The sequence below is a fragment of the Panthera leo genome, chromosome A1 (genome assembly GCF_018350215.1).
Source record: "Panthera leo isolate Ple1 chromosome A1, P.leo_Ple1_pat1.1, whole genome shotgun sequence".
NCBI classification, from domain to species: Eukaryota; Metazoa; Chordata; class Mammalia; order Carnivora; family Felidae; genus Panthera; species Panthera leo.
In genome coordinates this window covers 81,816,751-81,841,674 of record NC_056679.1, presented here as the reverse complement: position 1 = coordinate 81,841,674, position 24,924 = coordinate 81,816,751, and the positions used below count along the sequence as shown (strand labels likewise).

At 56.9% G+C, this 24,924-nt stretch overlaps 1 protein-coding gene across 6 annotated transcripts in view; it reads right to left on the bottom strand.

The window, feature by feature from the left end:
* TFDP1 (transcription factor Dp-1) overlaps positions 1–21,214 on the bottom strand; it is a 40,492-nt gene extending 19,278 nt beyond the window's left edge. The window contains exons 1-3 of one of the 6 annotated variants that reach the window (XM_042930798.1): positions 21,190–21,214; positions 20,338–20,409; positions 1,679–1,745 (exon numbers count right to left, since the gene is read on the bottom strand). In XM_042930798.1, coding sequence (XP_042786732.1) covers positions 1,679–1,745; positions 20,338–20,349 — 79 coding nt within the window. In that variant the 5' untranslated portion in view covers positions 20,350–20,409; positions 21,190–21,214. The other 5 variants (XM_042930789.1, XM_042930808.1, XM_042930817.1 and 2 more) reach the window with 5 other exon arrangements.
* Between the last annotated feature and the right edge of the window lie 3,710 nt (positions 21,215–24,924).

Below are 24,924 nucleotides of genomic sequence, written 5' to 3'. Positions count from 1 at the left end.
CGTTTACGAAAAAGCACTTCTCTGGAAGGAGCAGGAGCCTGCCAGCGCTCAGCCTGCGTTCTTAGGGTCAGAGCAGGGAGCACATTGCAGAGATGTGGCCGTGGGCCTCCCCATACCCAGAACATGCCAGAGGCGCAAGGGCAGGAGCCTGAGTGCCTGGGAGGCTGTGCTGGTCCCAGCAGAGGCGGGAGCAGAGGCAGGAGCCAGGAGCCTCGAACTACAGCAGTCCTAGCTGCGAGCGGAGCCAGGGACACGGCGGGCCAGACCACACCCAAGAACACGCAAAATCCTTGAACAGTGCAGGGAACTGGCACCAGGATATTCTAGAGACTCAAGAAGCTGTTGTCTTCTCATCTCTCCATTGCAACCCCCATAAGGGCTCAAGCACAGATCAGGCAGCCCCTAATCACGGGAGGGGCCTGTGGGACCGTCCAAACAATAAAGGGACTCAAAACAAACACCAGAACGAAAGGCTTCCACTGTTTCCAGGGGAGCAGAGATCACAGTGTTTTCACTACTATTTCTGCTTAGTCACTTTTACTAAAGACGTCATGCCTGTAAATCCTAAAATTCTAAGTGTCCAATTAGTTACACTGAAGCACCTCGCTCAAGCAACCTGTGAACGGTAAAAGCTATTGAACTAAAACCATCTGCAAACACTGAGTCCCTCAGCAGGGCCCTGTCCTTGGACAGGAAGGGAAAGAGGATGGGATCTACAGAAAAGCAGGACGCTGCCTACGACCTTCCAAACACAGAAACCTGGAGAGCACACATGGGCCCACAGCCCATCCAGGGGACAGTGGCCAGCGTGACGAGGGAGACCCACTGAGCCAGGAGAGGAGAGCCTCCATGAGCATCAGAAGGCGCCATCCTGATGCAAAAGAGGGAGCAGGGCCTGAGCCCACCACCCTAACCACATGGGCTGGGCCCACTGGGCCCCACGGGGAAGGACACAGCTGGACTCCTGTCCCGCTCGCCAGCAACAGATGGATGGGAAGGGGCTGGGACATTCCCCCAAAGCTACCGCAGGAGCCAAGAAGTCACCGGTCAGGGCCTCAGCCTGGCGGAGGCGGCAGTGGTAATCTAGCCACTCTGAGCTCGGGATGCCACAGGTGGCCAGGTGTCACGCATCAACTTGGAAGGGGCATGCCCTCTGGTCCAGCACTTCCACACCTAGTCTATCCCGGGAAATAGCCAGCACGCTCATACACGTGGGCAGATGTTCATCACGGTACCACCAGGAGGGAGACCGTGGGACCCCAGAGCAGGGGGCAGTGGCCTGGACCTGTCCACCTCCATGTCCGGCCCTGAATCCCAACGAGCCACCGAACATACACACGTGGCTTCCTGATGGGCAAGACACGAACCCGGACGCACGCAAGGGAGGCACCACCAGCCTTGGGCTGCCGCCCGGGTCCAGAGCAGACACCTGGAGGCTCATGGCGCCCGTGAGGCAGAGGAAAGCACATGACCTGCGTTCTCCACGTCCCCAAATTTCTGCAAACAGCGTGAGCCCACCACTGACAGGTGCCTGCAGGCTGTCGGCGGCCCCAGGCAGGAGCCCTCCCAAAGCAAGGGCCCCACACTTGACAGGGGCTTTCGTCCCACAGAAATTCACGAGTACACCAACCCTAACACTCTCATCCACAGAATTGTATTTGGAAAAGAGGCGCCTTACCTTTTCCAGGACTAAGGTTCTGGTCTATGAAGACCTTGAGTTCCCCGTTGGCTTCAATTAGACCGGCCTGCAGAGAGCAACAAGGACAGTAAATAGGGGGTCTAAGAGCGACAGATCTACAGTTCGTAACAAGCCGGGCTGTGTGAGGGAGGTGTAAAATACGGCATGAAAGAGACAGAATGGTCAGGAGCCCATGCAGGGAACTTCAAAGCTTAACCCTTGTGACGTTAATGAGATACAGCTTTTGTGCATTAAGTCAACACACGCATTTAAGGGGCAGTGCCTGCGGCTAGTGGAGGCGCACCTCGGGTGGGTGTAAAATTCATCTGACCACCTGTCGTGAGAGCAGACGGGCGATCCGACCTGAGAACAGGGCTTCTTCAGAGCCCCGGACGCGGCAGCTCCACCAGAAATCGGGGGATGCACCTCTGTGTACAGGAGTGTGGGCCGGGGCCAGGCAGCATACGAGGTCCACCCGGCACCCCCATGTCCTGAGCAGGGTGACCACGCGCAGGGCCCACTGACCACGCAGCTCACTGGGGCACCAGGCAAGTGATATCACTCCCCAAGGTGTGCAAACGCACCTGAGCCGCTACAGGGAGCCATGTCTGGGACTGACCCCTGACACGCGTCCTGTGTCCGCTTTCCTGGGTTTTCATGGGAAGAATCAGGGCTCGCATGAGCTCGTCACGGGCACCGCACACCATTGGCGTCTGGACGCCCGCACCCGAGTCTGTCCTCACCAAACATCGAAGATGTGCCTGCTGCACACCAAACCAGGGCAGACGGTCTTGATACACCGAGCCTCACCAGACACCAGCCCTGCCACACGCACACTCACACCAGTGCACACCATCCGCACGTGGTCACTCACACATACACATGCACGCACACACGTCCTACACCCATACGTGTGCACACATGTGCATAAACACACACACACACGCGTGTACACAAGCCACATCGCAGGTCAACCAATCCCGGCAGACAAGCCTCCTCTGCCTCCTGCCCAGGCCTCTGACCACCAGTGACCCGGGCAGTGGGATTCCTGGCCCAGTGGGAGCACCGGCTAAGGACGCCCCGGTGTTCGGGGACCCACGCCTGTGTGTACACAGCGATCTCACACACATCCACACGAGCCATGCACTCACAGACGCTCACACGTCTGTGCAGTGTGCCTGGACTTTCCTCACAGGTGTGTAAGCGCAGGCCAGGCCGCCCGTGAAGGGATACAAGTGCACTTTCCAGCATCGTCCTGTCTGTCCAGGAACCCAGGGCATCTGCGGCCCGTTCCCACCCCAGGAGGAGCCTCAGGTTGGCAGCACGTACGGGCAGCAACAAGCTGGACTGCAGACAGGCAAGGCTCGCCTGGGCCTGGCATGGGAGAAGCCGCATGTCAGGCCCTGCGGTGTTGCAGGGATGGGTTCCCTCTCTCCACGTGGTGGACAGAAAACACACCAAATGCACCCAAAATGCACAAATCCACACACGGAACCCGAGACGGAAGTCAGGCCCGTGCCAACACCACATGGGCCACGTTTCCTGGACTCTCCAAAACTCCACCTTCCCACAGAAGTGGAGGGAGCCAAGCACATGCCCACAAGGATGGCAGCAGATTGAGGCCGGGCTGGGCTAGAGGACTGCTGGCCAGGAGCCGCCAGACTCAACGGCACGACTCTCTCTGGGCCAGGAAGCCTGCACCAGGCTGGTCCCAGCAAACAGGCTCAGGGTGCCCCAGAGACACGGGACATCAGCTGCCACAGAACTGAGGACACAGCCGTGGCAGGAGAGGGCCTCAGGGCCCCCATACACCTGTCAGACGGCCCCAGGCTCCCAGCACATTATTGGTGCTGCCGGCTCCTTGATCCCAGACAGCGGCCCTGGGCTCCATGTCCACTGTCCTGTACCAGAGTGGACACGTGGCTGGACGCCTGAGCTGGCAGCCACGGAGCCCCAAGATCACACAGGGCCTGTCACTGTCCTCATGGGTCTGCCTGGGTGGGACCCAGCATTGCCCAACCTGGGGCCACTGCCCGTGCTGCTCCAGCTCGGCGGTCACAGGCCACTCATGGGAAACCCCCTCTCACAGAGGGAACACTCACAGTCCACACATCAGCGGCACAGCCCCAGCAACCCCTCACAATGTGGAAGGAAGGGAACCAGGCCAGGAAGCCCCCAGTCACTCTGGAGGAGGTCTAGTCCAACTCAAGTGATCAGACTAGCCCATCCTCTCCAGAGCCAAAGGGCTTCGTCCTCCCTGGCCACACGCAACCCACCATGGCCACCGGATGAGTGGCCTGGGCGGTGAGGCCAGCCCAGCCCTTTCCAGAAAAGTCTGGAAACAGACGAAGAGGCCAGTCCCTTCTTGCCAGTCTCAGGGTCAGAATCCAAAGCTGGGGAGTCACTGGAGAACACAGAGAGCAGGAGACAGAGGCAGACAGCCGGCTGACATGGAGGAGAGGCTGGAGTGAGCCATAGGTGCACCCAGCGGCATCATGTCTGCTCCCGGACACCCTCCCAGCCACGGGGAGGACGCTGATGGAAGTTCCGCATACTCGTGCTCTGTAAGGCCTCCTTTCTGTCGCTCAAAAGAACCTCATGTAGAAAGGGGGCTGGAGTCTTCAACAGGCTCCTCCCACCCACCACCCATGCAGCCCCAGTCTAGCCCCGTGGGAGTCCCACAAGGCGTGGCGGCTCAGCACCGAGGGGCTGCAACGTCCAGAGCAGGCTGCCTGGCAGTGCTTGCCACCCCCCTCCCCACGACACCACCTGGGAGCCCGTGGGCACCACGTCTGACAGGACCGTCTTCCCATACCCACCCTGTTCCCAAGCCTGGTTTCCAGTTCGGAGCGTAAACCTGAGGGCAGTAACAGTGACATAGGAAGAAGCCAGCTGGCGGCTGGCAGCTCGTTGACGCCCACACTGTCCGTATGTGGGACCGTGACTAGGTACCCCATAGCAAGTCTCACGGGCACAGGAATTCTATCTCGCAACACAACGTGTGTCGGAATCACAAGTGGCGCAAGCTCGGTTTTCACAAAGGAAATTAGAAAGCTGGGGCTGGGAAGTCAGGCTTTGGAGAGGGTGGGGGCCTGCCTTCCTGCCACCCTCTCCTCCCTGGGGGCTGCCGCCGGACACACTGCCACCTGGCCACGCCCAAATTCCAAAACACGGAAACCATTCGGGAGGATAAAGGGTTACTGTCGCTTTAACCCCTGAACTCTGAGGTCATTGTTCTGCAGTGAGACAGTGGTGACCGATTTTTCTCTAGAACATAAAAAGTCCTTCTTTTCATCTGGGAAGCCACTGAATGTATTTTTGAAGCATACTTTAACAGCTGCATGCAGATTTGGCCCAAATTTCCTGGAGCCACATGACTGACTGCCAATGACCAAAGACAATCGGTCAGGACCAAAATGACGCATCTAGGGTTCCTGACCTCGAAGGCCGACAGCAGCGCTCCATAAGTCCGCCTGGAAGGAGCTAGAGCTCTGGGGGCACGCAGGCAAGGCAGCTGCGGAAAAGCGGACAGCCGGCCAGCAGAGGCCTGGCAGCCAGCGATACCAGAGCAGGACAGACTCTCGAGGTCAACCAGCTTCCACATACGACTGACCTAAACCGGTTCCAGAGCTGGTTTATCCTGCCCTACTGTGCAGACACAGTGCACGACACAGCCCCCAAATCAAGCCTGAATCCAGGCCACACCCAGCTCGTCCCCCCAACCGTGCTCTCTGTAAAGGTGACGGAACTCGTTTCAGAGCCTAATGACCAACTCAGAGAGACACACTCGTCTGGTCCAGCTGCGTGTGTCCACCTCGTCTGAGGCGCAGGGGCCAGCATGGCACTGGGCGGCACTGGGCAGAAGCACGCGGACAGCGTGGAGTTCAAGAGAGAAGCAGGTCTGTCTGAACCACACAAACTTACTCAGGGGCGTATAGGAAGGTCACTGGTGCTGTCACCCATAACCCAATCCACCCCCGGGGTCCCAGCCTCGCCTTCCCACAATAGAGCTTTTCTAAAACACCACCTTCGTGGGTGTGAACCCCAAAGGACACTGAACACCCTAAGGAGACGTCTCTGGATGACAGTGACAAGCAGCACAGCAGGGTATTACTGCCACAGGTGCTGCCCTGCCTTGTGGCCAGTGCTACAATACCTGGCCCGCCAGCATCCACCCGCAGCCATGCCCACTCGGAGCTCTGCTCCCTCCCCTCCCAGATGCCAGCCCTAGGCCCTTGTGGGACCCCAGGCAAGTCCCCGCAACCCGCAGGACAGGAGTGCCAGCCCACCTCACTCGCAGCCTCACAACGGGCAAACCTTTAAACACCTGCAGCCGGTGACCCTCATCTCCGTCTGCCTGGGACCACGGGGTTCTGGGAAGCCCCTGGGGCACAGGACTGCCAGGGCTCAAGGCAGGAAGCCCTAGGCTAGCTGCAAGGTGGCCCTCGTGAGTCAGCAACACCTCCACGGAGCCGCCCGCTGGTTCTGGTGTATGAGCCTGACAGGTGCAGACCAGGCACACGGTCCACTCTGTGCATGAAGTGAGACCCCCATCTGAGTATGAACTTAAAGCGAGCTCAGATCACACGGGACGGAGTCCGTCAACACTGACGTTTGTGTTAAATTTGCAGTGGGCCCTGGAAATGGTCCCGTGATGGAGTTTGCTCTTTCCCACTTTGTAATCTCACACTTGCTTCTTGTCTGCGTGGGCTCAAGAGCCCGTGGCCCCAAGAGCCTGTGACCCCGTGAAGAGGGAGAGGCCCCGAGGCCGGGCACACGCAGCAGGCCTGAGCACATGGACCACACCGAGGTGCTCACCTCCTTCCCTTGGAGCCCAGGGACCCCCGGGGCGCCCTGCTCCTGGCTCCTGCAGTTCTTTAGGGAGGACAGTCTGAGGCCACACAGCACACAACCGTCGGGAGCACAGGGAAATACTAACGTGTTCATTACAGCCTCCTTGTGATTTTCACCATCCCGTCCTCAGGGGCTTCACAGTCAACACCACAGGACCTTAGTTTACAACTACAAACTGGGACCCAGGAAAACATTACCACACCTCCCACGCCCCTTCCCTCTTGTGCCTGGGGCAAAGCCCGCAGGGACGCCGGGACCAGCACCGGAACCAGGCTGCTGGGATGCTATAAACGGTATTCCTATACTGCACGTAGTTTTAAGTTAAGTGCACAGAACTCCTTCCCCTGCATGCTCTTTATACTTAAGATGCAAACCTCCCTCCAGGAAGAAACACCAAGACGCTGAACGAATGAACATGTAAACCAACGGCGAAGGCACTCATTTGTCACAACTAACCTGAGTTTTTCTTTTTTTTTTTTTTTTTTTTTTTTAATTTTTTTTAACGTTTATTTATTTTTGAGACAGAGAGAGACAGAGCATGAACGGGGGAGGGTCAGAGAGAGGGAGACACAGAATCCGAAGCAGGCTCCAGGCTCTGAGCTGTCAGCACAGAGCCCGACGCGGGGCTCGAACTCACGGACCGTGAGATCATGACCTGAGCCGAAGTCGGCTGCTTAACCAACTGAGCCACCCAGGCGCCCCTAACCTGAGTTTTTCTTACAACACTCGTTACTCAGCTTTTTGGGTTTGTACTTAAGGTAAGTAAACCCAGTTACTGTGTATTTTCTGACGTTGGATACAATGATCCACTCAAAGCAGTAAAACTCAGCTGCTACACAGGAAGCTGAGCCAATTAGAAGTGGACGCTGAAACACCAACTAGGGTCTTTACTTACCAAACCAAAGTAGTAATGACCACATTCCAGCTTCACCCATGCCACCCATCTCTGTGCCCTGCGTCCCTCACAAGCCGCAGAGGGCGTGGCCGGGACCCCCCACTCCTGCTGCACACCCTGACACCCTGATCCCCCTCCTTCTCTCTCTAGAACACCCTCCCCAAGACCCCTCTGGTCACCGCAGGATAGGGTGCGGACCCCTCGGCAGGACAGACACCCAGGGCTGAGTGCCCGCCCACAACCTTTGAGGGGCCCATCAGAGGCGCTGCCCCGGCCGCTCAGGGCAGGGGGGAGGGAGGGCCAGCCACTGGGAGACCACCACCACTCTGGTGGCTGCCTACTTTCTATACAAGTCCTACCTTGCCGCCCCCATGGGCCCACTAGAACAGAAACGCCAGTGAGGGCAGGACACGTGCCTGGAAAGAAAACCAGAGCCACGTCCAGACCGAAGCAGCTCCCGGCCCGGGGACAGCTGAAGAGTGCCCAGTGGCACCAAAGCAGCCACAGTCAGTACCAAACAAAGGGCAAGCCTGTGCTCCAATGAAACTGTACCTACACGGAGAGGCAGTGGGCCAGCAATTCCGCTGATTCAAAGACAGACACAAAAATCAGCAAGACAGGGTCAGGAAGGGGCAAAGAGCAGAGGCCTCAGGCAGCAGAGGAAGGACCTGGAGACCCAGGAAAGCAACCACAGGCCCGGCTCCCTAACGACAGTTACACAAAACAGCAGCATGTGTGATCGGCCAGGCACCTGGGGGGAAGTCCAAGGGAACCTTTGTTCGCGCCTCGGCAACCCTCCTGACCTTTCCCATCACAGCGGCCCCTTCTGAGTCCCCACACGCACCGGGAGCCAGCGTCCTGACCACAGCAGCACATCTGGGCCTGCGGGGGCACCAAGTGCATTGTGGCTGCTGGCTGGCACCTGCCTCGAGCAGGTGAGACGAAGGGATGGGAAGAACAGTGAGGCCCAGCTCTCCCGTGCCCGAAGGGACCCGGTATAACCACTAGAGGCAGAGCCCTTGCACGGCAGCCATACAAACAGCACCTACCTGAGGGGCAATCCCGGACCACCCATCACGGAAGCACACAGGGCCTCGCCAAGGGGCACAGTGCACCGGCACCCACCAGAAGACATCAGCGCTGCAAGCATACCGTGTAACAGAGCGCTCATCAATACCGTGAGCTGCAAGGGTGATCAAAGGAAGGAGCGGAGTCCAGATATACTTTGAAGGCCTGGCCCTTCACCCCACCCTGTGGCTCCCGCAGAGACCCTCCCTCGTCTCCAGAGCAAACGGACCCCAGGCCCCGAGCACCACCACAAGGACACAGCCTGTGGGCACGCCCAGCACAGTAGGTGAGGGGGCACTTCACGGCCCCACCCAATCCCCTCCCCGAGCATGGCCTGCCCTGGTGACCGGATCTGCACAGGCCACGTCCGGTCTCAGGAGCCGGAGGCTGGGGTCCGGCTGGCTCGTCTCTCTCCCTGTGTGTGCATGGACCTCGCTCCAGCCCCTCCCTCCCGCGCTCTGGCAATGGAAGCTACCTGGCAGAGGGCCCACGAGGCCAGAGCTGGGGGCACTCTCCGGCCAAAAGCCCAGAAGTGAACAAAGCCCACCAAGGACCAGGTGAGTTAGTGGACATGGTCCTGCCACAGGGACCTGAGGGTACGTGTTGGTGTGTGACACTCTCAGGTCCTGGGCTGCGAGCCAGCACAGCTGCAGCCAAACTCGCAAGCCACGGAAGCCGTGGGTAACAAAACCACGGTCCCAGGCCACTGTTTTGGGCAGCCCGTGATGACACCAAGTGGGGCACTTTCCCGCCTTACCCACCCGCCAGAGAGGGCACCACAGTGACACCACAAAGCCATCGGAGGTGGCATGTTACACAAACGTGTCTCAGGTAGAGCTACGGTTCGTCACATAAAAACCAGTTCCAAGTAGCCACGCAGACAAGAGAACCAGGTAGAAACAACCTAAGAAGGAACGCTGGGTCTGGCAGTGGAAGAACAGGGCTTCGGATGGTGCCTCTGCCTCCACCTGACCTACGGGCCGACACCAGGGCACCAGCGCTTCCAGCAGGGAGGGTGCTGCCGAGCCGCAACATCACCCACACCGTGGCACTGCTGTGAGGGCCCACCAGCCAGCGTAGTAGTCGCAGTTCTGCTGTGAAGGCAGGTTCCGGAAACAACCTAAAAGCCCATCAGCAGGCCTACATAAACAAGGGCACATCCAACCCACCAGCTCTACACTGACACAAACCTTCCGAATTCCAGCTACTAGCTCTCTGACGATACTAACAAACGATTATTCGCTATTTGGGGCACTTTTAGAGAGTTCTCATCTTTCAGAGATAATACTAGAATAGTGAATGACAGGACAACATGTCTGTAACCAGCTTCACAACCACCCAGCGGGCGGACAAGTGTGCACAGCCAGCCAGCCAGCCATCACTCAGGACAGTGACAGGGTTCAAGGCGTCACCACCACATCCTCTCTGCCTACGCTTGCATTCGTCTCAAATGTCCCACCAAAGTGTCTTCAGAGGAACACCTGGACGCTCAGTCCATTAAGCATCCAACTCTTGATTTCGACTCAGGTCGTGATCCCAGGGTCGTGGGATTGGGCCTCCACGCCGAGCGTGGAGTCTGCTTAAGATTCTCTCTCCCCTCTGCTCCTCCCCAACTCGTGAGGCAAGTGTATCCTCCCTCTCCCTCCCTCCCTCTCCCTCCCTCTCCCTCCTTCCTCTCTCAAAAAAAAAAAGTGTCTTTGTAATGATCTATGTTTACAGTTACCAGTTTGTTTAGGGCCAAGTTGTGGAGTAAAAGAGCGGAGAACAGTGTGGGAGTCCTTTTACGTAAAGCTGTGTGACAGATGTGCACGTTCAAACACAGGTACCTAGAGAGTCAACTCCAAAATCACCAGATTTGGACCAGAGAATCACCTGGACTATGATTTTCAACAACTGTCAGCTTTCTAACATTTGAATTTTTTTTTTTAGTTTATTTATTTTTTGAGAGAGAGCAAGGGAAGAGCAGAGAGAGAGACAGACAGACAGAATCCCAAGCAGGCTCCACACTGTCAGTGCAGAGCCCGATGTGAGGCTCAAACTCATGATCTGTGAGATCGTGACCTGAGCCAAAATCAGGAGTCAGACAATCAAGTGACTGAGCCAGCCACACACCCCTGACATTTGAATTCTTAACGAAAGACTGTGTTCTATAAGTGGATATGCATAAGGCTGCTGTTATTTTCTGAACAAAGGACACAGAACCGCAGGACAATGAGATCTAGACATGACAAGGGATAGGTAAGGAACAGGCTAGGCCGCACGTCTGAGGTCAGGACCCTGAGGGGCAACCACAGAAGAGAAACCAAGACGGCAGCAGGAGCGAATGGAGAAGAGGTCCACATCCACAGACTGGACAGAACAGGACACAAGGTCACAGAGGGTCACTGAGCGCTGGCCCTGAGCCACAGGCAGGGCAGTGGCAGCTGGAGAGCAGAGAGCACACCTGCGGAAGAAACGCACACTCACACCAAGAGTGCACACTCCAGGGAGCGGCCACGGGAGACACACATCCTCAAGAGAGAGTCCACCAGTGAGGGGTGATGCAGGAGGCAGGAGTCAAATTTGCAACTTCCAACAGGTAGGGGGGAGGGGAGCAAGTGGGTGTGGCAGATGGAGCAGTACTGCCACCAGGATCTGAAATTTAGGTGAGAACTTGGCTTCCTCTGTCAGGGGCCACGACCCCGCAAGTGACACACAAGTTACAGCTGTCCTTGCTGCCCCGCCCCCTCCCAGGTGGGCCTCTCCCGCGCTCTCGTTACCTGCACTCCAGGATGTCTCTCCCAGTGCAGAAATGCCCGCGCTCTCTGGCTCCCGTGAGCGCCACCAGAGACGCCGGCAGAAATCAGCGTCCCCGTCCACCTCTGCCTGACCCCACCACCGCTCCAAACCGGAATGTCAACTGAGTGCAGAATCGTGGCACTACCACCCCCAGCCCACTGCTGGGTTTCTCCCTGAATCATCTCCCTCGCTCCCCGCGGTCACAGCCCTTCCTAGACAGACGCAGCGGGAACCACGACATCGGCTTTCTTCCGTATCTGCACTCTGCACTTCACCCTCTGCCTTTTTGCCAGAGAAACGTCAAATTTACTCTTGGGCACACACAAACAAATGCGAGATTGCCTGGAAGACAATGTAACATGACTCCAACACAATTTTTAAATATTTGCCTCCACCTGCTTTCTGGTGTTTCTACAGCAGGTCTACGCTGAGGTAGCTCTGGGTGGTGCGTACTGCATTTTCACACCTGCTGAGTGGTGGCGGGAGACCATTCTGGGCCTGACAGGGACACTAATAGCAGGCTGGGATGTGATTTATCAGTAAGTTATTGCCCAGGAGAACAGGATTCTGCCTTCTGTATAATAGCAAAGTCTGACCCAACCAGATGGCCACACCAAGAGCTTTTCTCCTTAACCAAAGTCCCTGCTATTTAACTCCCGCACACCCACCCTCTGGACGGCCGTGCCCCAGCCTCAGCCCCGTGAAGGGGGAGCCCCCGGAGTCGGGGACTCATCCACCCAGGACCAATTCCTGCTGCCCACCTTCCACTCCACTTGTCCAAACCGTGGTCGGGGCAAGCTGGAGGAGGCAGGGAGCCGTCAGCAGAGAGACGGGGACCAAGGTCAGGAGCTAAAACACACCAAGGGAACCTGGGCGCTCAACGGTAAAGGAGCACCCCCAGACACCCCGTCTCTGGGAGCCTGCCGACCCCCTGCACCCCAACTCATTCCCAAGCTCAGGCCCTAAGGAGGAGCTGGTCCCCTCAGCCACACTAGGAGTGGGGTTCTCCCCGGAGCTCTGGTTAGAACAGAAGTGTGTGTGCGAACGGAGGAGAGACCCAGGCCCGCGGTGAGCTCCCAAGTCCTTCAGAGCCACTGGCCTGTTCTCAGGACCCACCCAGTGCTGCCAGGCTGGACCACACGTAGGATGCGGCTGGCACTTCCACCTTCACTGCCCTGAGAGGAAGGTATGCTTGTCACCTTCGTTCCGCAGATGAGTCCCCAACCCCCAGAGAAGACTCTGCCTGAGGCTGCCCCACAAGCACGAGGGAGAGCTGGGCTCAGAGCACACAGCGCGGATCCACTCGGAATCGCTGCGTCTGTCCCGACACAGAAACCGGTTCCAGGAAATACCCATGGTCCCGTGGCTTCATGTGCACTCGGACACACCCGCCATCCCATGGAAAGCAGAGGACTAACACAGCCAGAGGTAGAGACGTTTTCTGTTCGTAGAGTAGCCTTATTTTATTGGCTAATTTAAAAATTAACAACACACTGATCTGACTTCTCTTCTGGAAAAATTATTTCTCCCTTTCAGAAAGAACCCAACTTTCCTTTTAACAAAAACCAAGTCACAGAGGCCAGGAGCTCGAACAAGTACCACTGTCCTTCACAACCTCCAAGGGCCCAGGTGGGCCACAGCCGCAGGGATGGACAGACAGGACAGCCTCATCCCCTACCACCAGCCTTTTCCTTCCCAGGGGAAGGAGAGCTCAAAAACAGAGTGAGCACCATTTCTCGGACCACCGTCCACACGCGAGCCATACACAGTGACCCAGGATGCATGAGAGGTCAGAGTGTCCAGGATCCAAGAAACTGACCTGCACACTCACCAAATGCTCAGCCCTCCTGCCCCCAGAGTGAGACGTGGTCATGCAGCTCCATGAGGGCCACTGTCCAATGTGTCAAGGGAAGAGGGGGCACATCCACAGGAGGGAGGCACCCCCGGGAGCCTCCACTTCCGGCTGGGAGGTGCTCTGCTGGCACCTAGGTCTACAGGCCAGGCTTTCAAAGCTCTCTGCGGTTGCAAAACCCCATGACATTGTTTAATTTTGTGACTTCCCTTCTGCTGGAGCTGTGCTTGTGCTGGGGGAGGGCACACCAAGGGCACCCTGAAATAAGGATGAGACACCTCATAACCCATAGCTATCCTAACTCATGAACTACTTTCTCAGATGACATTAAGGCAAATATCTGTCTTTTATAAGCTGCACATCATTCCTAACACGGCACCTGAATTTTAAAAAAAGAACATGTTTCAGAACTGATACTAATGAAGGAACAATAAACACCTTCTAGACGAGCTGGCTTAATTTCGAAGTGCACCAGATCAAAGCCATGGCCGTGTATGACTTCATGACTGATGCCCACACTCAGCCTTGGGGCAAATTTGCAGACCAGGATTGAGGTCCTGTCAATACAGGTAGAATAAGATATCTTTCACTCAAATCCTCACTTTTCTGAAAAGCAAGTAAAACAAGAGAAACATAAGACCCCTTCAAAGTAATCCCAGTTATTAACACTTCCCAGCAGAGGAAGGAAGACATTGTGTAAGGCTGAAAAGATCTAGTGGGCTATACTTACGCTGCACAGTCATGTGCCCAGGAAGTTACAAGAGTACTGACCACTAACCTCAACTTGGGCCTCAGAAAGTCCTGGTGATCTCACTGAATGAGGATGAACATATACACACTCACCAATCAAATGCAGGAAACTCGCTTAAACTACCTAAGAACTGTCTGTACCTAACGTTAAAATTCAAACTGCAAATTCAAGGTGTATTTCCTGCACGTTTATGTCGAAATCATTTTATATTCACAACCCTTACTAAAACGACAAAAGCAAACCTAATGTTAACATTCTGCCATGAAATCACCAACGAAGGCTGAACATCGTTAATTTATACAGCGCGGATACAAGTCAACAGGAAATAAACACCAGGACAGAAAGCGAACACAGGAGATGCTTTTCAACTCACAAAGTAACATGTTCTAAAAGGAAAAGATTCAACTTCTATATCCAGAAATGCAAGCTAAAAACACAATTTAAAATTTTACCTGCAAATCGACCAAGTTTTGTGGGCTTTTAAATTGTGATCCAACTGAATTTCAAAAAGGGGTCGTTACAATGAGTTCCCCCCACAATAACGATAAAAGTATAAACTGGCACAATCATTCTGACAAGTTACCTGACATCTTAAAGACACAGCACATGTATCTGCCCGCCCGCGTCCATTCGTGCCCGCCTATGCCCACCCGCTTGTGTCCACACACGCCCGCCCACACCCATGCACACACTCGCCTGCACACACTCATGCGTGTGCCCGCGCAGTTGCACGTCCAAGAACTCCTCCCTGGACATTATGATGGGTCCACACAATGTGGAGATGTGGCCAGAAAGCCCCGAAAGCCCTGGCGCTGGAGGACGGAGACCTAGGGTGCGTCCACGCAGTGGGATGGGCTCTCCACGCTCCAGAAATCTGGGCAGAGTGCAGTAGGACTCTGCTGTGTGGTCCCTAAGCACCATTTATGCCCTGCCATGCATCATTAAAACCCTGGAAAACCTGCAAACTCTCTGAAAGGCCACATTCAGTATCTCTTGATGTCTTTGTGTCCTTTGTCCCCTCCCCGAACATGGCATCATGGACAAGCGACTCAAGCAAGCGGGCCATTCATGGAGAAAAGGCTCGCACCTACAGCAAAGGATTGGGGAGTAAATGTTCGTTTGAATTTACAATGACATGTTTAGGTCTGTAGCCGTTTTCATCTCCCAATTCACCTGTTTCAATAGCTGACCACCTACCACAGCCCAACATGCTGCATACATGCACAGCTGCTACTCCAGGCACGGCCCCAAGGAGCACAGTGTCCCGGCAAGACCTGCCTGGGGCATGACACCAAGTCACGGGACACTGAGGCACAGGGCACCTGGGGGGTGGCTGGGTGGGGCCTGGAGGTGGCTGGGGGCTCCTAAGGGGGTCTGGGGGTTGGCCTGGGGGCCCTGGGGGGGGATGCCTGGGGGTACTAGGGGGTGGTTGGGGGCCACCGGTGGGTGCCTGAAGGGGCATCACCCCTGATGCGGCCACACCCCACTTGTGTGCCCTCACCAAGCACCTCCCTGGCTGACCCAAGCCCTGTCCCTCCTAACAGACCCTGCAAAGCCCAACACACAGGAAGCTGGCACTGACTCCACACGAGAACGTTCTCAAGAGCACAGCTTTCCAGAAAGGCAGTTCTGTGAGGGAAGCATCACCCACAAGCCACACTACAAGCCAGGGCCGTTTCCTAGCGGCTTCGTGACAAGCCCAAGGCACAGAACTGCCTCTAGGAGAAGGATGTCCCTTTCGTGTCCCTTGTGAATTTGACAGCACGCCTTCATTCATACACCTGTTCCACAGCAACACACCCAGGGCGTCTCCTCATCAAGCTGCAGCTTTCTGCTCCCCACCCCACTCTGGCCCACGCAGAGCCCGTGTAAGAGTGAGCACACCACCACAGGGACCCGTGTGGGCTACACCCCCCTCCCCATGCCCACCGGGGTGTCACTGCCAGGACAGGACAGGCTGGCGCTCTGGGAGTTAGCACCTGGTCCCACAATGCACTCCAACCAACACCGAGGGAGACGGCTCGGTGCTGCGTCACCACATTTATGTCTCCAGCCCTCATTTTACCCTCGAGGTCTGGGGCTGAAAACCATACCCAGTACATGTATTTGTAGATAAGCTCTTGGTCTCCTAGCGGTATTGAACCAGGCCTCGGTATCATCCCCCCAAAGCCTACATGGGACGCCTTCTGCGGCTCTCCAGAACACCTGTAGAGAATCTTCTATCACAGAACACAAAGCGGACTCACACCAGCTTGCACACAGGCGGACCAGCTCCCCCACCAGGAGCTGGCAATACACCGCCCCAGCCCAGGACTGGTCCCCCACCGCTCCCACACCTGCAGCCACCTCCTAACAGTGGCCCACAAAGCGCCTCCGCGACCTTACAGACCGACCAGCTGGCTCCCCATTCCTCACGGACCTGCAGGGTCTGGGGCCCACGGGGAGCTCATGCTCTGCCTGTGAAACACCCACGGGGCCATGCTGCGCACATGCAGCTCGCACACGGGCATGTGTTCATGGCAGAGGTCCTCCCCTGACTTCACACAATGGCAGTTTCTCCTACAATGAGCATGTATTAAACAATTACAGTTTCTGGATCTTCTCTGAAGTTGCCATTTCCTTCAGGAGGCTTTCTTGGTGCTGAAAATGACTGTCTTCTCAGCCTGGCCAACTTTCCCAACCGTGACCTGTGTTCACGGGAGCTGTGGCTGGCACAAAATTGAATTCAGATAGCTAGTTTCATAAATGAGTACAGCAATTACATTTCCCTCCTCCCCAAATGAGGAGACCCTATGATAGAGGGACAGGCCCACGGCTGTGAGCAGAGACCCACACGGTCCCAGGGTGTAACTGAAATGCAAGCCACTGTGGGCCCTGCCCAGCTGGGACTCTGAGCAGAAACATCGCCCATGATGCACATCTAAGGAGGGTCCCAAAGCTTCAGGGCTGACAGCAGGAGGCAGCCTGCGTGCGGTGAGGGGGTCTTGCGTGAACGCTGGTAGGAGGCCCCGAGGCCAGTCTCTGTCGGCACTGACAGCCAGGTGTCGGCCTTGAAGGCTGTCGGGACCACAGGAGGAACTGCCGTCACTGTGCAGCCAGCCTCTATGGCCAGGGAGCTTCCGCCCCAGATCCCAGGACCGGCCAGTACTCTACGAAATTCTGGAAGCAGCCCCCAAAACCGTTGCTTGTGACCACTTCTGGGAGTGACCAGACCCCAGCTCACTGCATGCTTCTGCACCAGCTGAGTTTTCTCACCTCTGCACCAGGTACAAATACTGACTTTGGATTTTTACTATCTGAATTCTTCATCGCCAGCACATACCGACATAATCAGAATAAATGAACGTCAAAGACCTCGGGCCCACTTGGTCGTTGCTTCCCAGCTGGCTCCTTGGAGACAAGTGGCAGGTCTCCACCCTCACACGCTGCCCCGGCCAGAGAGTAAAGCTGGGGACGCGGGAGGGAGAAGGGGCCTTGCCACAAGGATACCCAACTGCAGCCCACTCACTTCAGCCATGCACCCCTCCAGGTGAAGAGACACGCTTGCAAGATAAAAGGCCAGCTACTAATTACCAGGGAATCAGGCTGATTTTCACATGTTGCTAGAAAACGCAAGGCTTTTTTAAGCAGAGGAATTACAGTGTTGTGTCTTGATTTCCTTTTTAAACACATGCAAATCTTTATTTGTTCTAGAGACAGAAGACACAAAGTGCAGTCGGTGCCAGAACACCTAGGCTCCAGGTCCAGGCTCTTGGAGCCCCACACACCCACCTCCAAGCTCTTCCTGACCTCCCATCTCCATGAAACAGCACTGTTTCCTCATGGGCCCCGGCCCCCAGTCACCCCTGCCCTGCCTTCCCATGCCCCAGCCCAGTGACCCGCCCCCAGGTCCCTCCCCATGCCCTCCTGTCCCAGAGCGCCCCCCCCCCCATGCCCTACTCCTGGCCCCTCCGTGCCCCAGCCTCCCATACCTCCCCACTGCCCCTAGACCCCTGCCTCTAGACCTCCTGTCCCCAGGGCCCCCGCATAATCCCCCTGGGTCCCCTCCATGTCCTTAGTCCCCCTCCGGACCCCTTGCCCTCAGGCCTCCCCATGCCCCCAACTCCGCCCTTCACCCATGCCCCAAGCACCCCAACTCGTCTGCCATCTCCCACCACCAGGAGCTTCAGGAGAGCAGAACAGCACACCGTGCTCCCCGCTGGGCACAGGCACTCCACAAATAGCAAAGGACGGACAGGATGGACACGTCAACAAAACAAGCAGGCCACCCTCGACTCGGGCATTTCCACCTTGTGCCCACAGGCCAAGAAGTGAGGCAGGCACATGGCACACAGAAACCAGGGGGCCTGGCTCCTGTCAACTCCAAATTGAGACACACCTACTATACGAGTGAAAAGATACAAGTCTTTCCGGCATCAAGCCCCTCCACCAGAGACGCAGGTTGCAGGGTTAGCCTGCAACAGTAGTCTGCGTGCCTAGATGCCCATCCAGGCCACAGCGTGGCCCACGGCTCACCTGTCAGGACGACCATCACTGTCGCTGGCCCCACGCCCACCACCCCAAGTCAACAGGCTCAAGCCGTCTGCCTATTTCCTGGGCAGCACCCCCAAAACCTGCAGGGGCTCCTGGGCCTCCACTGGAGGGAGGAAGCTGCCATGCCACCTTCCCTCATCCTCCGCACCAAGTCTGCTTGGCTGAGCCCTCGCCCGTCTCCTGAACTTGTTCTCCTTCACGGTGACCCCTAGGACCTAACTCCAGCCCCCTCCAGCCTTCCAGAGACCCCAGAACTCTGTAAAGCCGGGGTCCCAACCCACGCTCTCCAACCCGAGGGGCTGGGCTCCCGCCTGTGCTTAGGCTTTGACCCTACATTGAGCTCCAACTGCTGACACTGCCCACTACTCCCCACCCCTGGCTGCCAGAGTCACCTGCCCAAACTTAGACATCACACCCCACGTAAGGCAGCTGAGAAAAGGCTAAATGCCTTTCCCTGGACCACGACCCCATTCCAGTCCAGTCCACCAGCCCTGCTGAGACCTGGTTCCAGCCACACCTGACGTCCCCAGCTGTCGGGACTGGTAAAGCACTTCATTTCTGCTTCTCCTCACACCACCTGTCAGCCCAAACGGCTCCACTATGCTCATGGCCCCCAAGCCTCCACCGCGCCACCCCTCGTGCTGCAACAAAGGACGGTGCAGAGGCTACTTCTGTGACCGTCAGAGGAGATGGCAGTGGCCTTGACTGTCTTTGCATCCCCAGAGGCCACCACGAACTCCAAAGAGTCACTCAGTTAATAAAGAAACGTGGTTCCCATAACGCACAATCCGCACTCTGGCACAGGCTCCCTCCGACACACCGACATCACCTGCCCCTGAGCACATACCACTGCCGGGCACCTTTGGGGGATAATTCCCAGAGAAAAGGGCATGGCCACCAACAAATGTAACCAGAGGCGATAACCTCAGCCTTGAGTCGTGTATGGATCATGACTTGAACCTCAGCCACAGCGCACAGGATGCAGTATGTATTCACACACTCTCTGCCGGACTAACCCCAGCGCTGGAGAGTGGGAGCCTAACATGAGTGCGTGCCCGACCGTCACTGAGAGCAAGCCACATGTTCACTTAGGCTTTCTGGAGAACGTTAAAACCTCTGAACTAAAGGTAAGGCTTACACCTATGATTTGGTTCCACAGACGTGAGACACATTTTCTCTACATCTCATGTTCCGGGCAGACGCAACTCATCTGGACCATACCTGCAACCTGTGCAACAGGTAAGAGACACGCAGCCCCCTTCTCCTGATGCTGACAAGACAGCACATCCCCAGAGGCACGGAAGGTAGGCCTGGGCGAAAGAAAGCGCAGCAAAGAGCTACGGGATCAATAAAACACACTATTTTTGAACCTAAAAGCCAGTTTTTTGGAAAAAGTTTCAAAAAATTATTCAGTGTATTCTACAGTTTTGTGACAAATCCAGAAAAACCTAAAGTAGAATTTTTCACTTTTCATGACTCACCAAATTTCATTTTTCTGAGAAAAAAAAAGGGGGGGAGGGGCGGCCAAAGCAAGTGCTTACCGCTTTACGGATGAAAGGTGAATTAACTGCCTACACCCCACACAGAACAGGTGCTCAGGGTCACTGCACACATGGCCAGCCCCAGTCTGGGCACCTGACCTCACCTAAGGGTGTCATTCTACATAGCAATGGAACTAGAATTCACGCTGCCTGCAAAGACTAAGAAAGTCCGTGGTGTCACTCAGGCGCCGCAGAAGCGAGACACGCACGTCCACAGAGCCCACCGGGTTCCGTACATCCTTCCACCTTGAACCCGTTTCACCTGCTCCAAGGTCTGAACAGAAACTGCACCGCAGCTTGTGCGTCATGGCGCCGAACCAGGTGGGGAAAGTACGAAGGACGTGGTGCCAGGGAAACGTGTCTGTAGCACGAAGCAGATATACTTACATCTTTTGCCATGTTACCAGATCCGTGAAGTCGATGCTATAAACGTTCACCCTCCAGAGAAGACTAATTTTCCTGGTAAGAAGGAACACAAACCAAGAAATGAGTAAGAACCGAAAACCAAGTGAATAAATCATTCACGCCTGGCCCCCCGGAACCGCCACCCCCAAGGGACCCTCCGGGTGGCAGGAGCCCTGCTTTCCAGACCCGCAGCCCACCCTGGGGGCAGCTGCCCGCCGGCGCCGCCCGAGAGCAAATACAGCCCCCCCTACACCCCGCCCGGCCCACACAAAGACCCTGCCACCCCCGGTCCCCCCCGCACCCCCCGCCACCGTGACAGGTGGTCTTCCGGCCCAGCGGGCCTGTCACCCGGCCGCCGCCGCAGCCGCCGCCGCCGCGCGCGCGCGCGCCTCCCGCGCCGGAACCGGCAGTCGGGTCAGCACCGCCCCCACCCCGCGCCGCGCCCGCGGGGGCCCCGACCCCGCGCTCGGGCCGACCCTGGCCCCCGACCCCGCCGGGCGCTCGCGCCGCTGCTCCGCGGGACGCCCGCCCGCAGGCCCCGCCCGGGACCCCGACCCCCGACCCGACCGCGACCCCGCCGGGCCACCCCGGAGTCCCCGACGGCGGCGCGGGAGCGGGGCGCCCGGGGCCCAAGGCGCGGGAGCCGCGGAGCCGGCGCGCACACGCGGCGGGACGGCGGCAGGACCGGGGCGGGCGCCCCGCGCGCCTGCGCCCCCCGCGGGACCCCGGCCCGCCGCACCTGGCTCGCTCCGGCGCGCGGGCACGGGCGGGGTCCCGGCGGCGCGCTCGGCCCCGGGGTCCCTGCCCTGCGAGGCGCCGGCGCGCGGGGCTCACCCTGCGAGCGGGCGTCGGGCGGCGTGACGTGCGCGGCGCGGCGACGTGACGTGGGCGGCGGGCCGGCTCCCGCAGCGCGCCTGCGCGCCTTTTCGCGCCTTCGCCGCCCTCCTCCTCCTCCTCCTCCCGCCGGTGCGGCCCGCGCGCGCTCCGAGGGGGATGGGCTCAGCGCGGGCGGGTGCGGGTGAGTGTGCGCGTGCGCGCCGGGCGGGGACGGAGACGCAGAGCCTGGCGCGGAGACGCCGCGGTGCGCGCGCTCTTGGAGAGGGGATGGAGGTGTGCGCACACCTGGATCGGAGCCGGAGGTGTGCACGTGCCGGTGTGCGCGCACACTGGGAGAAGAGTCGGCGGAGTGTACGTGCCGGTGTACGTGCCGGTGTGCGTGCACGCTCAGAGAGGGGTCGGAGGTGGGCGCACACCTAGGGAAGGGCCGGGAGTGTGCACACGCCAGTGTGCGCACAGACTTGGAGAGGGGCCAGGTGTGTGCAGGGGTGGAGGAGAGAGAGGGTCCACGGGTATACGCCAGGGAGAGAGGAGGCCAGGTGTGTGCACGTGCACATGAGTGTATTTGTGGGTGTGTGTTCATGCAGGCGGAAGGAGGGTAGATTTTGTGCGCACAGGCGTTTACGTGGAGAGGGGGGTTGGAGTGTGCACGTGCAGGCGTGCATGCCCTTGGAGGAGAGAGGCGGAGGTGTGTGGACGTTTTGATAGAGGCCAGCTGTGTGCATGTGTGATTGCACACAGAGGAAGAAAGGCCGGGTGTGTGCTCACGTGGAGAAGAGGTGGGCAGTGTATGTGTACACGTGTGTACGCGTGCTTGTGGAAGAGAAAGGCCAGCTGGGTTTGTGCCGTGACTGTATTTGCGCATGTGCGTGTGTAGGTGCACAGAGAAGATTGGGGGTGCGTGCCCACAGTCCAGAGGGCCCTGACCACCTGGTGTCCACCTGTCCCTGCCGGGCCAGCGATCATGCCCACACCCAGCCTGAGCCCGAGTCCCCACATCCTGGTGGGGTGCTCAGGAGGAAAATCAGGCAGCCAGTTTTCTCATCGCTGGGTGGGCCTGGTGCACCCCAGGCTCTGGAGACTTCTCCCTGGAGCCCACCACCGGCAGGGCCAGGGCCCCCAGGGTCTAGAGACCCAGCAGAGGGCCGGCTGGAGTCCAAAGTTCAGGGCTGCAGCATAGTGTGCGGTGAGGAGCACAGCGCAAAGGCCTCTCTGCCCTGTGGGGGCAGCCGTGGTTCCGTTTCACGTCTAGTCCTGCTTCCCTGCCTGCTGCCTGACCAGCCACCTCACCTGTTAACACCACACTCAGCATTGGTTTCTTCTGGAAGACAGCAGAATGCTGCACCTTCTTTGTTCTGATTAGCACACAATGGGCACCAAAGAAACGTGGATGGTGGAGGTGATGGGGAGAGGCAGTCCTGTAAGTTCCTGCCTGGAGGACGTCGTACTTCTCTGCTGGTGCAGCTTATACAGTTCTTGGCCCCTTAGCAGGTCCCTGGGGTATCCGAACCCGCAACCTCCGTGTTGTCCCTCCAGTGGTCACATGTCCTAGCTCCATTCTCCTTGCACAGTATGTCTTTATTTTTTGCTGTATTTGAGTATTTGCCCACAGGCTAGAGGCCCCACTTCAGCCCTTAGACCCTGTACATGGGGCATCAAGCCTCTTGGTGAGAGCTGGGGGCTCAGAAAGAGACAGGATCAGAATCTTAATCCCCCCACGAATTCAAGATTCTGGTCATTCCACAATATTCACACAAGACAGCCACCCCCAGTACTCTAAGTGATGTCTGTAGAGAAATCACGGTAGTGAGTGAGACAATGCCGAACTCGCAAGAGCTACCATGGCAGTGAGACAGCTCGAGAGGCCCTGGTTTCCTCGGGGAAAGAGCAAAAAATTGGAGTTGTTTTTTGCCTCTCGCTGAACACCTATTTCTGTGTTCCAAGGTAGCATAATTCCTAAAATTTTTGGTTGAAGATCCAAATGTTTGTGGCCACTGCCCTGCCTTGAAGTCTCTAGACTAGATTGCAGAAATGCCTCCTTCCTGATGAGCAGTGAGCCTGTGACTGCCTGCGTCCACCTGACCCCCCAGTGTCCACTCTCTATCTGGGGCAGGGGTTGTTCGGGAAGCATGACTTTTAGCGATGCTTTCATTCAGGCGTTGACTTACCCCCACCTCAAGTAGCTGGCATTCAGCCGTGATTGTCATGCAGGCTACCGCGTGAAAGTGGTTCTGTTCCGGGTTCATGAGAACAAAATGATTAGATCCTTCCCAGAAGTCCTCCTCTCCCAGAAAGCTCCCTTTTTCTCTGTGTACCTGCCCTGTTGAGTCTCAGGGCATGGTACAAACCCTTACCCCTGCACCCTTACCCCCATTAAACTGTCCTTTACGGACAGAACAGTTTCTAATCCCTGGAAAATTGTAATGCTGTGTTTGTTAAATACCTGATTTGCCTTTGGTTCCCTCCTTGATGACACTGGTCCTGTCTTCAGTTTCCTGTTTTCCACCTTCTTGGGTCACTGTGGCCATGGTGACATCAAGAGGTGGGAAGACAGAGGCTCATGGGAGGTATGTAGGAGAATGTTCCCAATATGGACAAGTGACATTTTCTCATTCTTTGGTAAAACATACGGACATCTTTAGAAAACTTTGTCTGCTCATTGTGTGTTTCATAAAACAGAAGTAAATCAGTGTGCTTACTTCACCTGGAGGGACATCTCTGGCCCTCTCCAGAGAGGTCACTGCTTCCAAGCCCCAGTGACAGATTCTGTAGCCGCCACCCCTCCACCCCCACACATGGAGGCACCCAACTCGTCCTATGTCATGATTCATTTTGAAAATGTCTGGTCAAATTCAAAGTCCCCCTCTTGGGAGGAGGGCCAGTCCTGGACCCTCTTGGGTACGATGCTCCCAGCACTTACTCACATCTTAAAAGACTTGCACTTGTTTGCAGGCTGAAGCCCCAGCCCTTTGGCAAGAAGTCCTCAGATCTGACAGATTCTAGACCAAGGCATCTAACTCACTCCGATTATCTCCCCAGCCTATTTACTGCTTGGACACATGTCCTTTACTCCTCCCCTGCAATGTTCTCTGGCTTCTGCGGTGAGAGAAATCCCCATCCGTCTTCGCCTTTTAACTACACAGTCCTTCTAGAGAGTTCGTTCTGTGAGACTTCACACTACCCTGGCTCCGAAGTCGACAAGATTCGGGGTGCCTGGGGGGCCCAGTCGGTTAAGTGTCCGACTCTTGATTTTGGCTCAGGTCAGGATCTCACGATTTGTGCAGATCTCTGCACTGATAGCATAGAGGCTGCTTGGGATTCCCTCTCTCCCTCTCTCTCTGCCCCTCCCCCACTTGCTCTCTGTCTCTCTCTCTCTCTCTCTCTCAAAATAAATTTTAAAAACTTAAAAAAAAAAAAAAGATGTCAACAAGATTCTTTTCTATGGACTCCTACAATGTGAGGTGGAAATACCCATGTCCCCCTATGTCATTTCCTTCCTCCATAGAATCCAGATACTGTCATGGGGCATGAAAGCACCAGAGAATATGGCGGTTTGGGGAAACTTGACCTTATGTGCCACTGAGTGCCTCCAGGCACTTCCCTGCTACCTATCTGCTTACCTCCCAGGTCAGAGAGGGGCCCCCAGCCCACCTGCCACAACGAAGCTGACAGGAAGAGTCAGACAGCCTCAGATAATCTTCAGCCCCTCTGATGCTCAGATGCCTCTAGCTG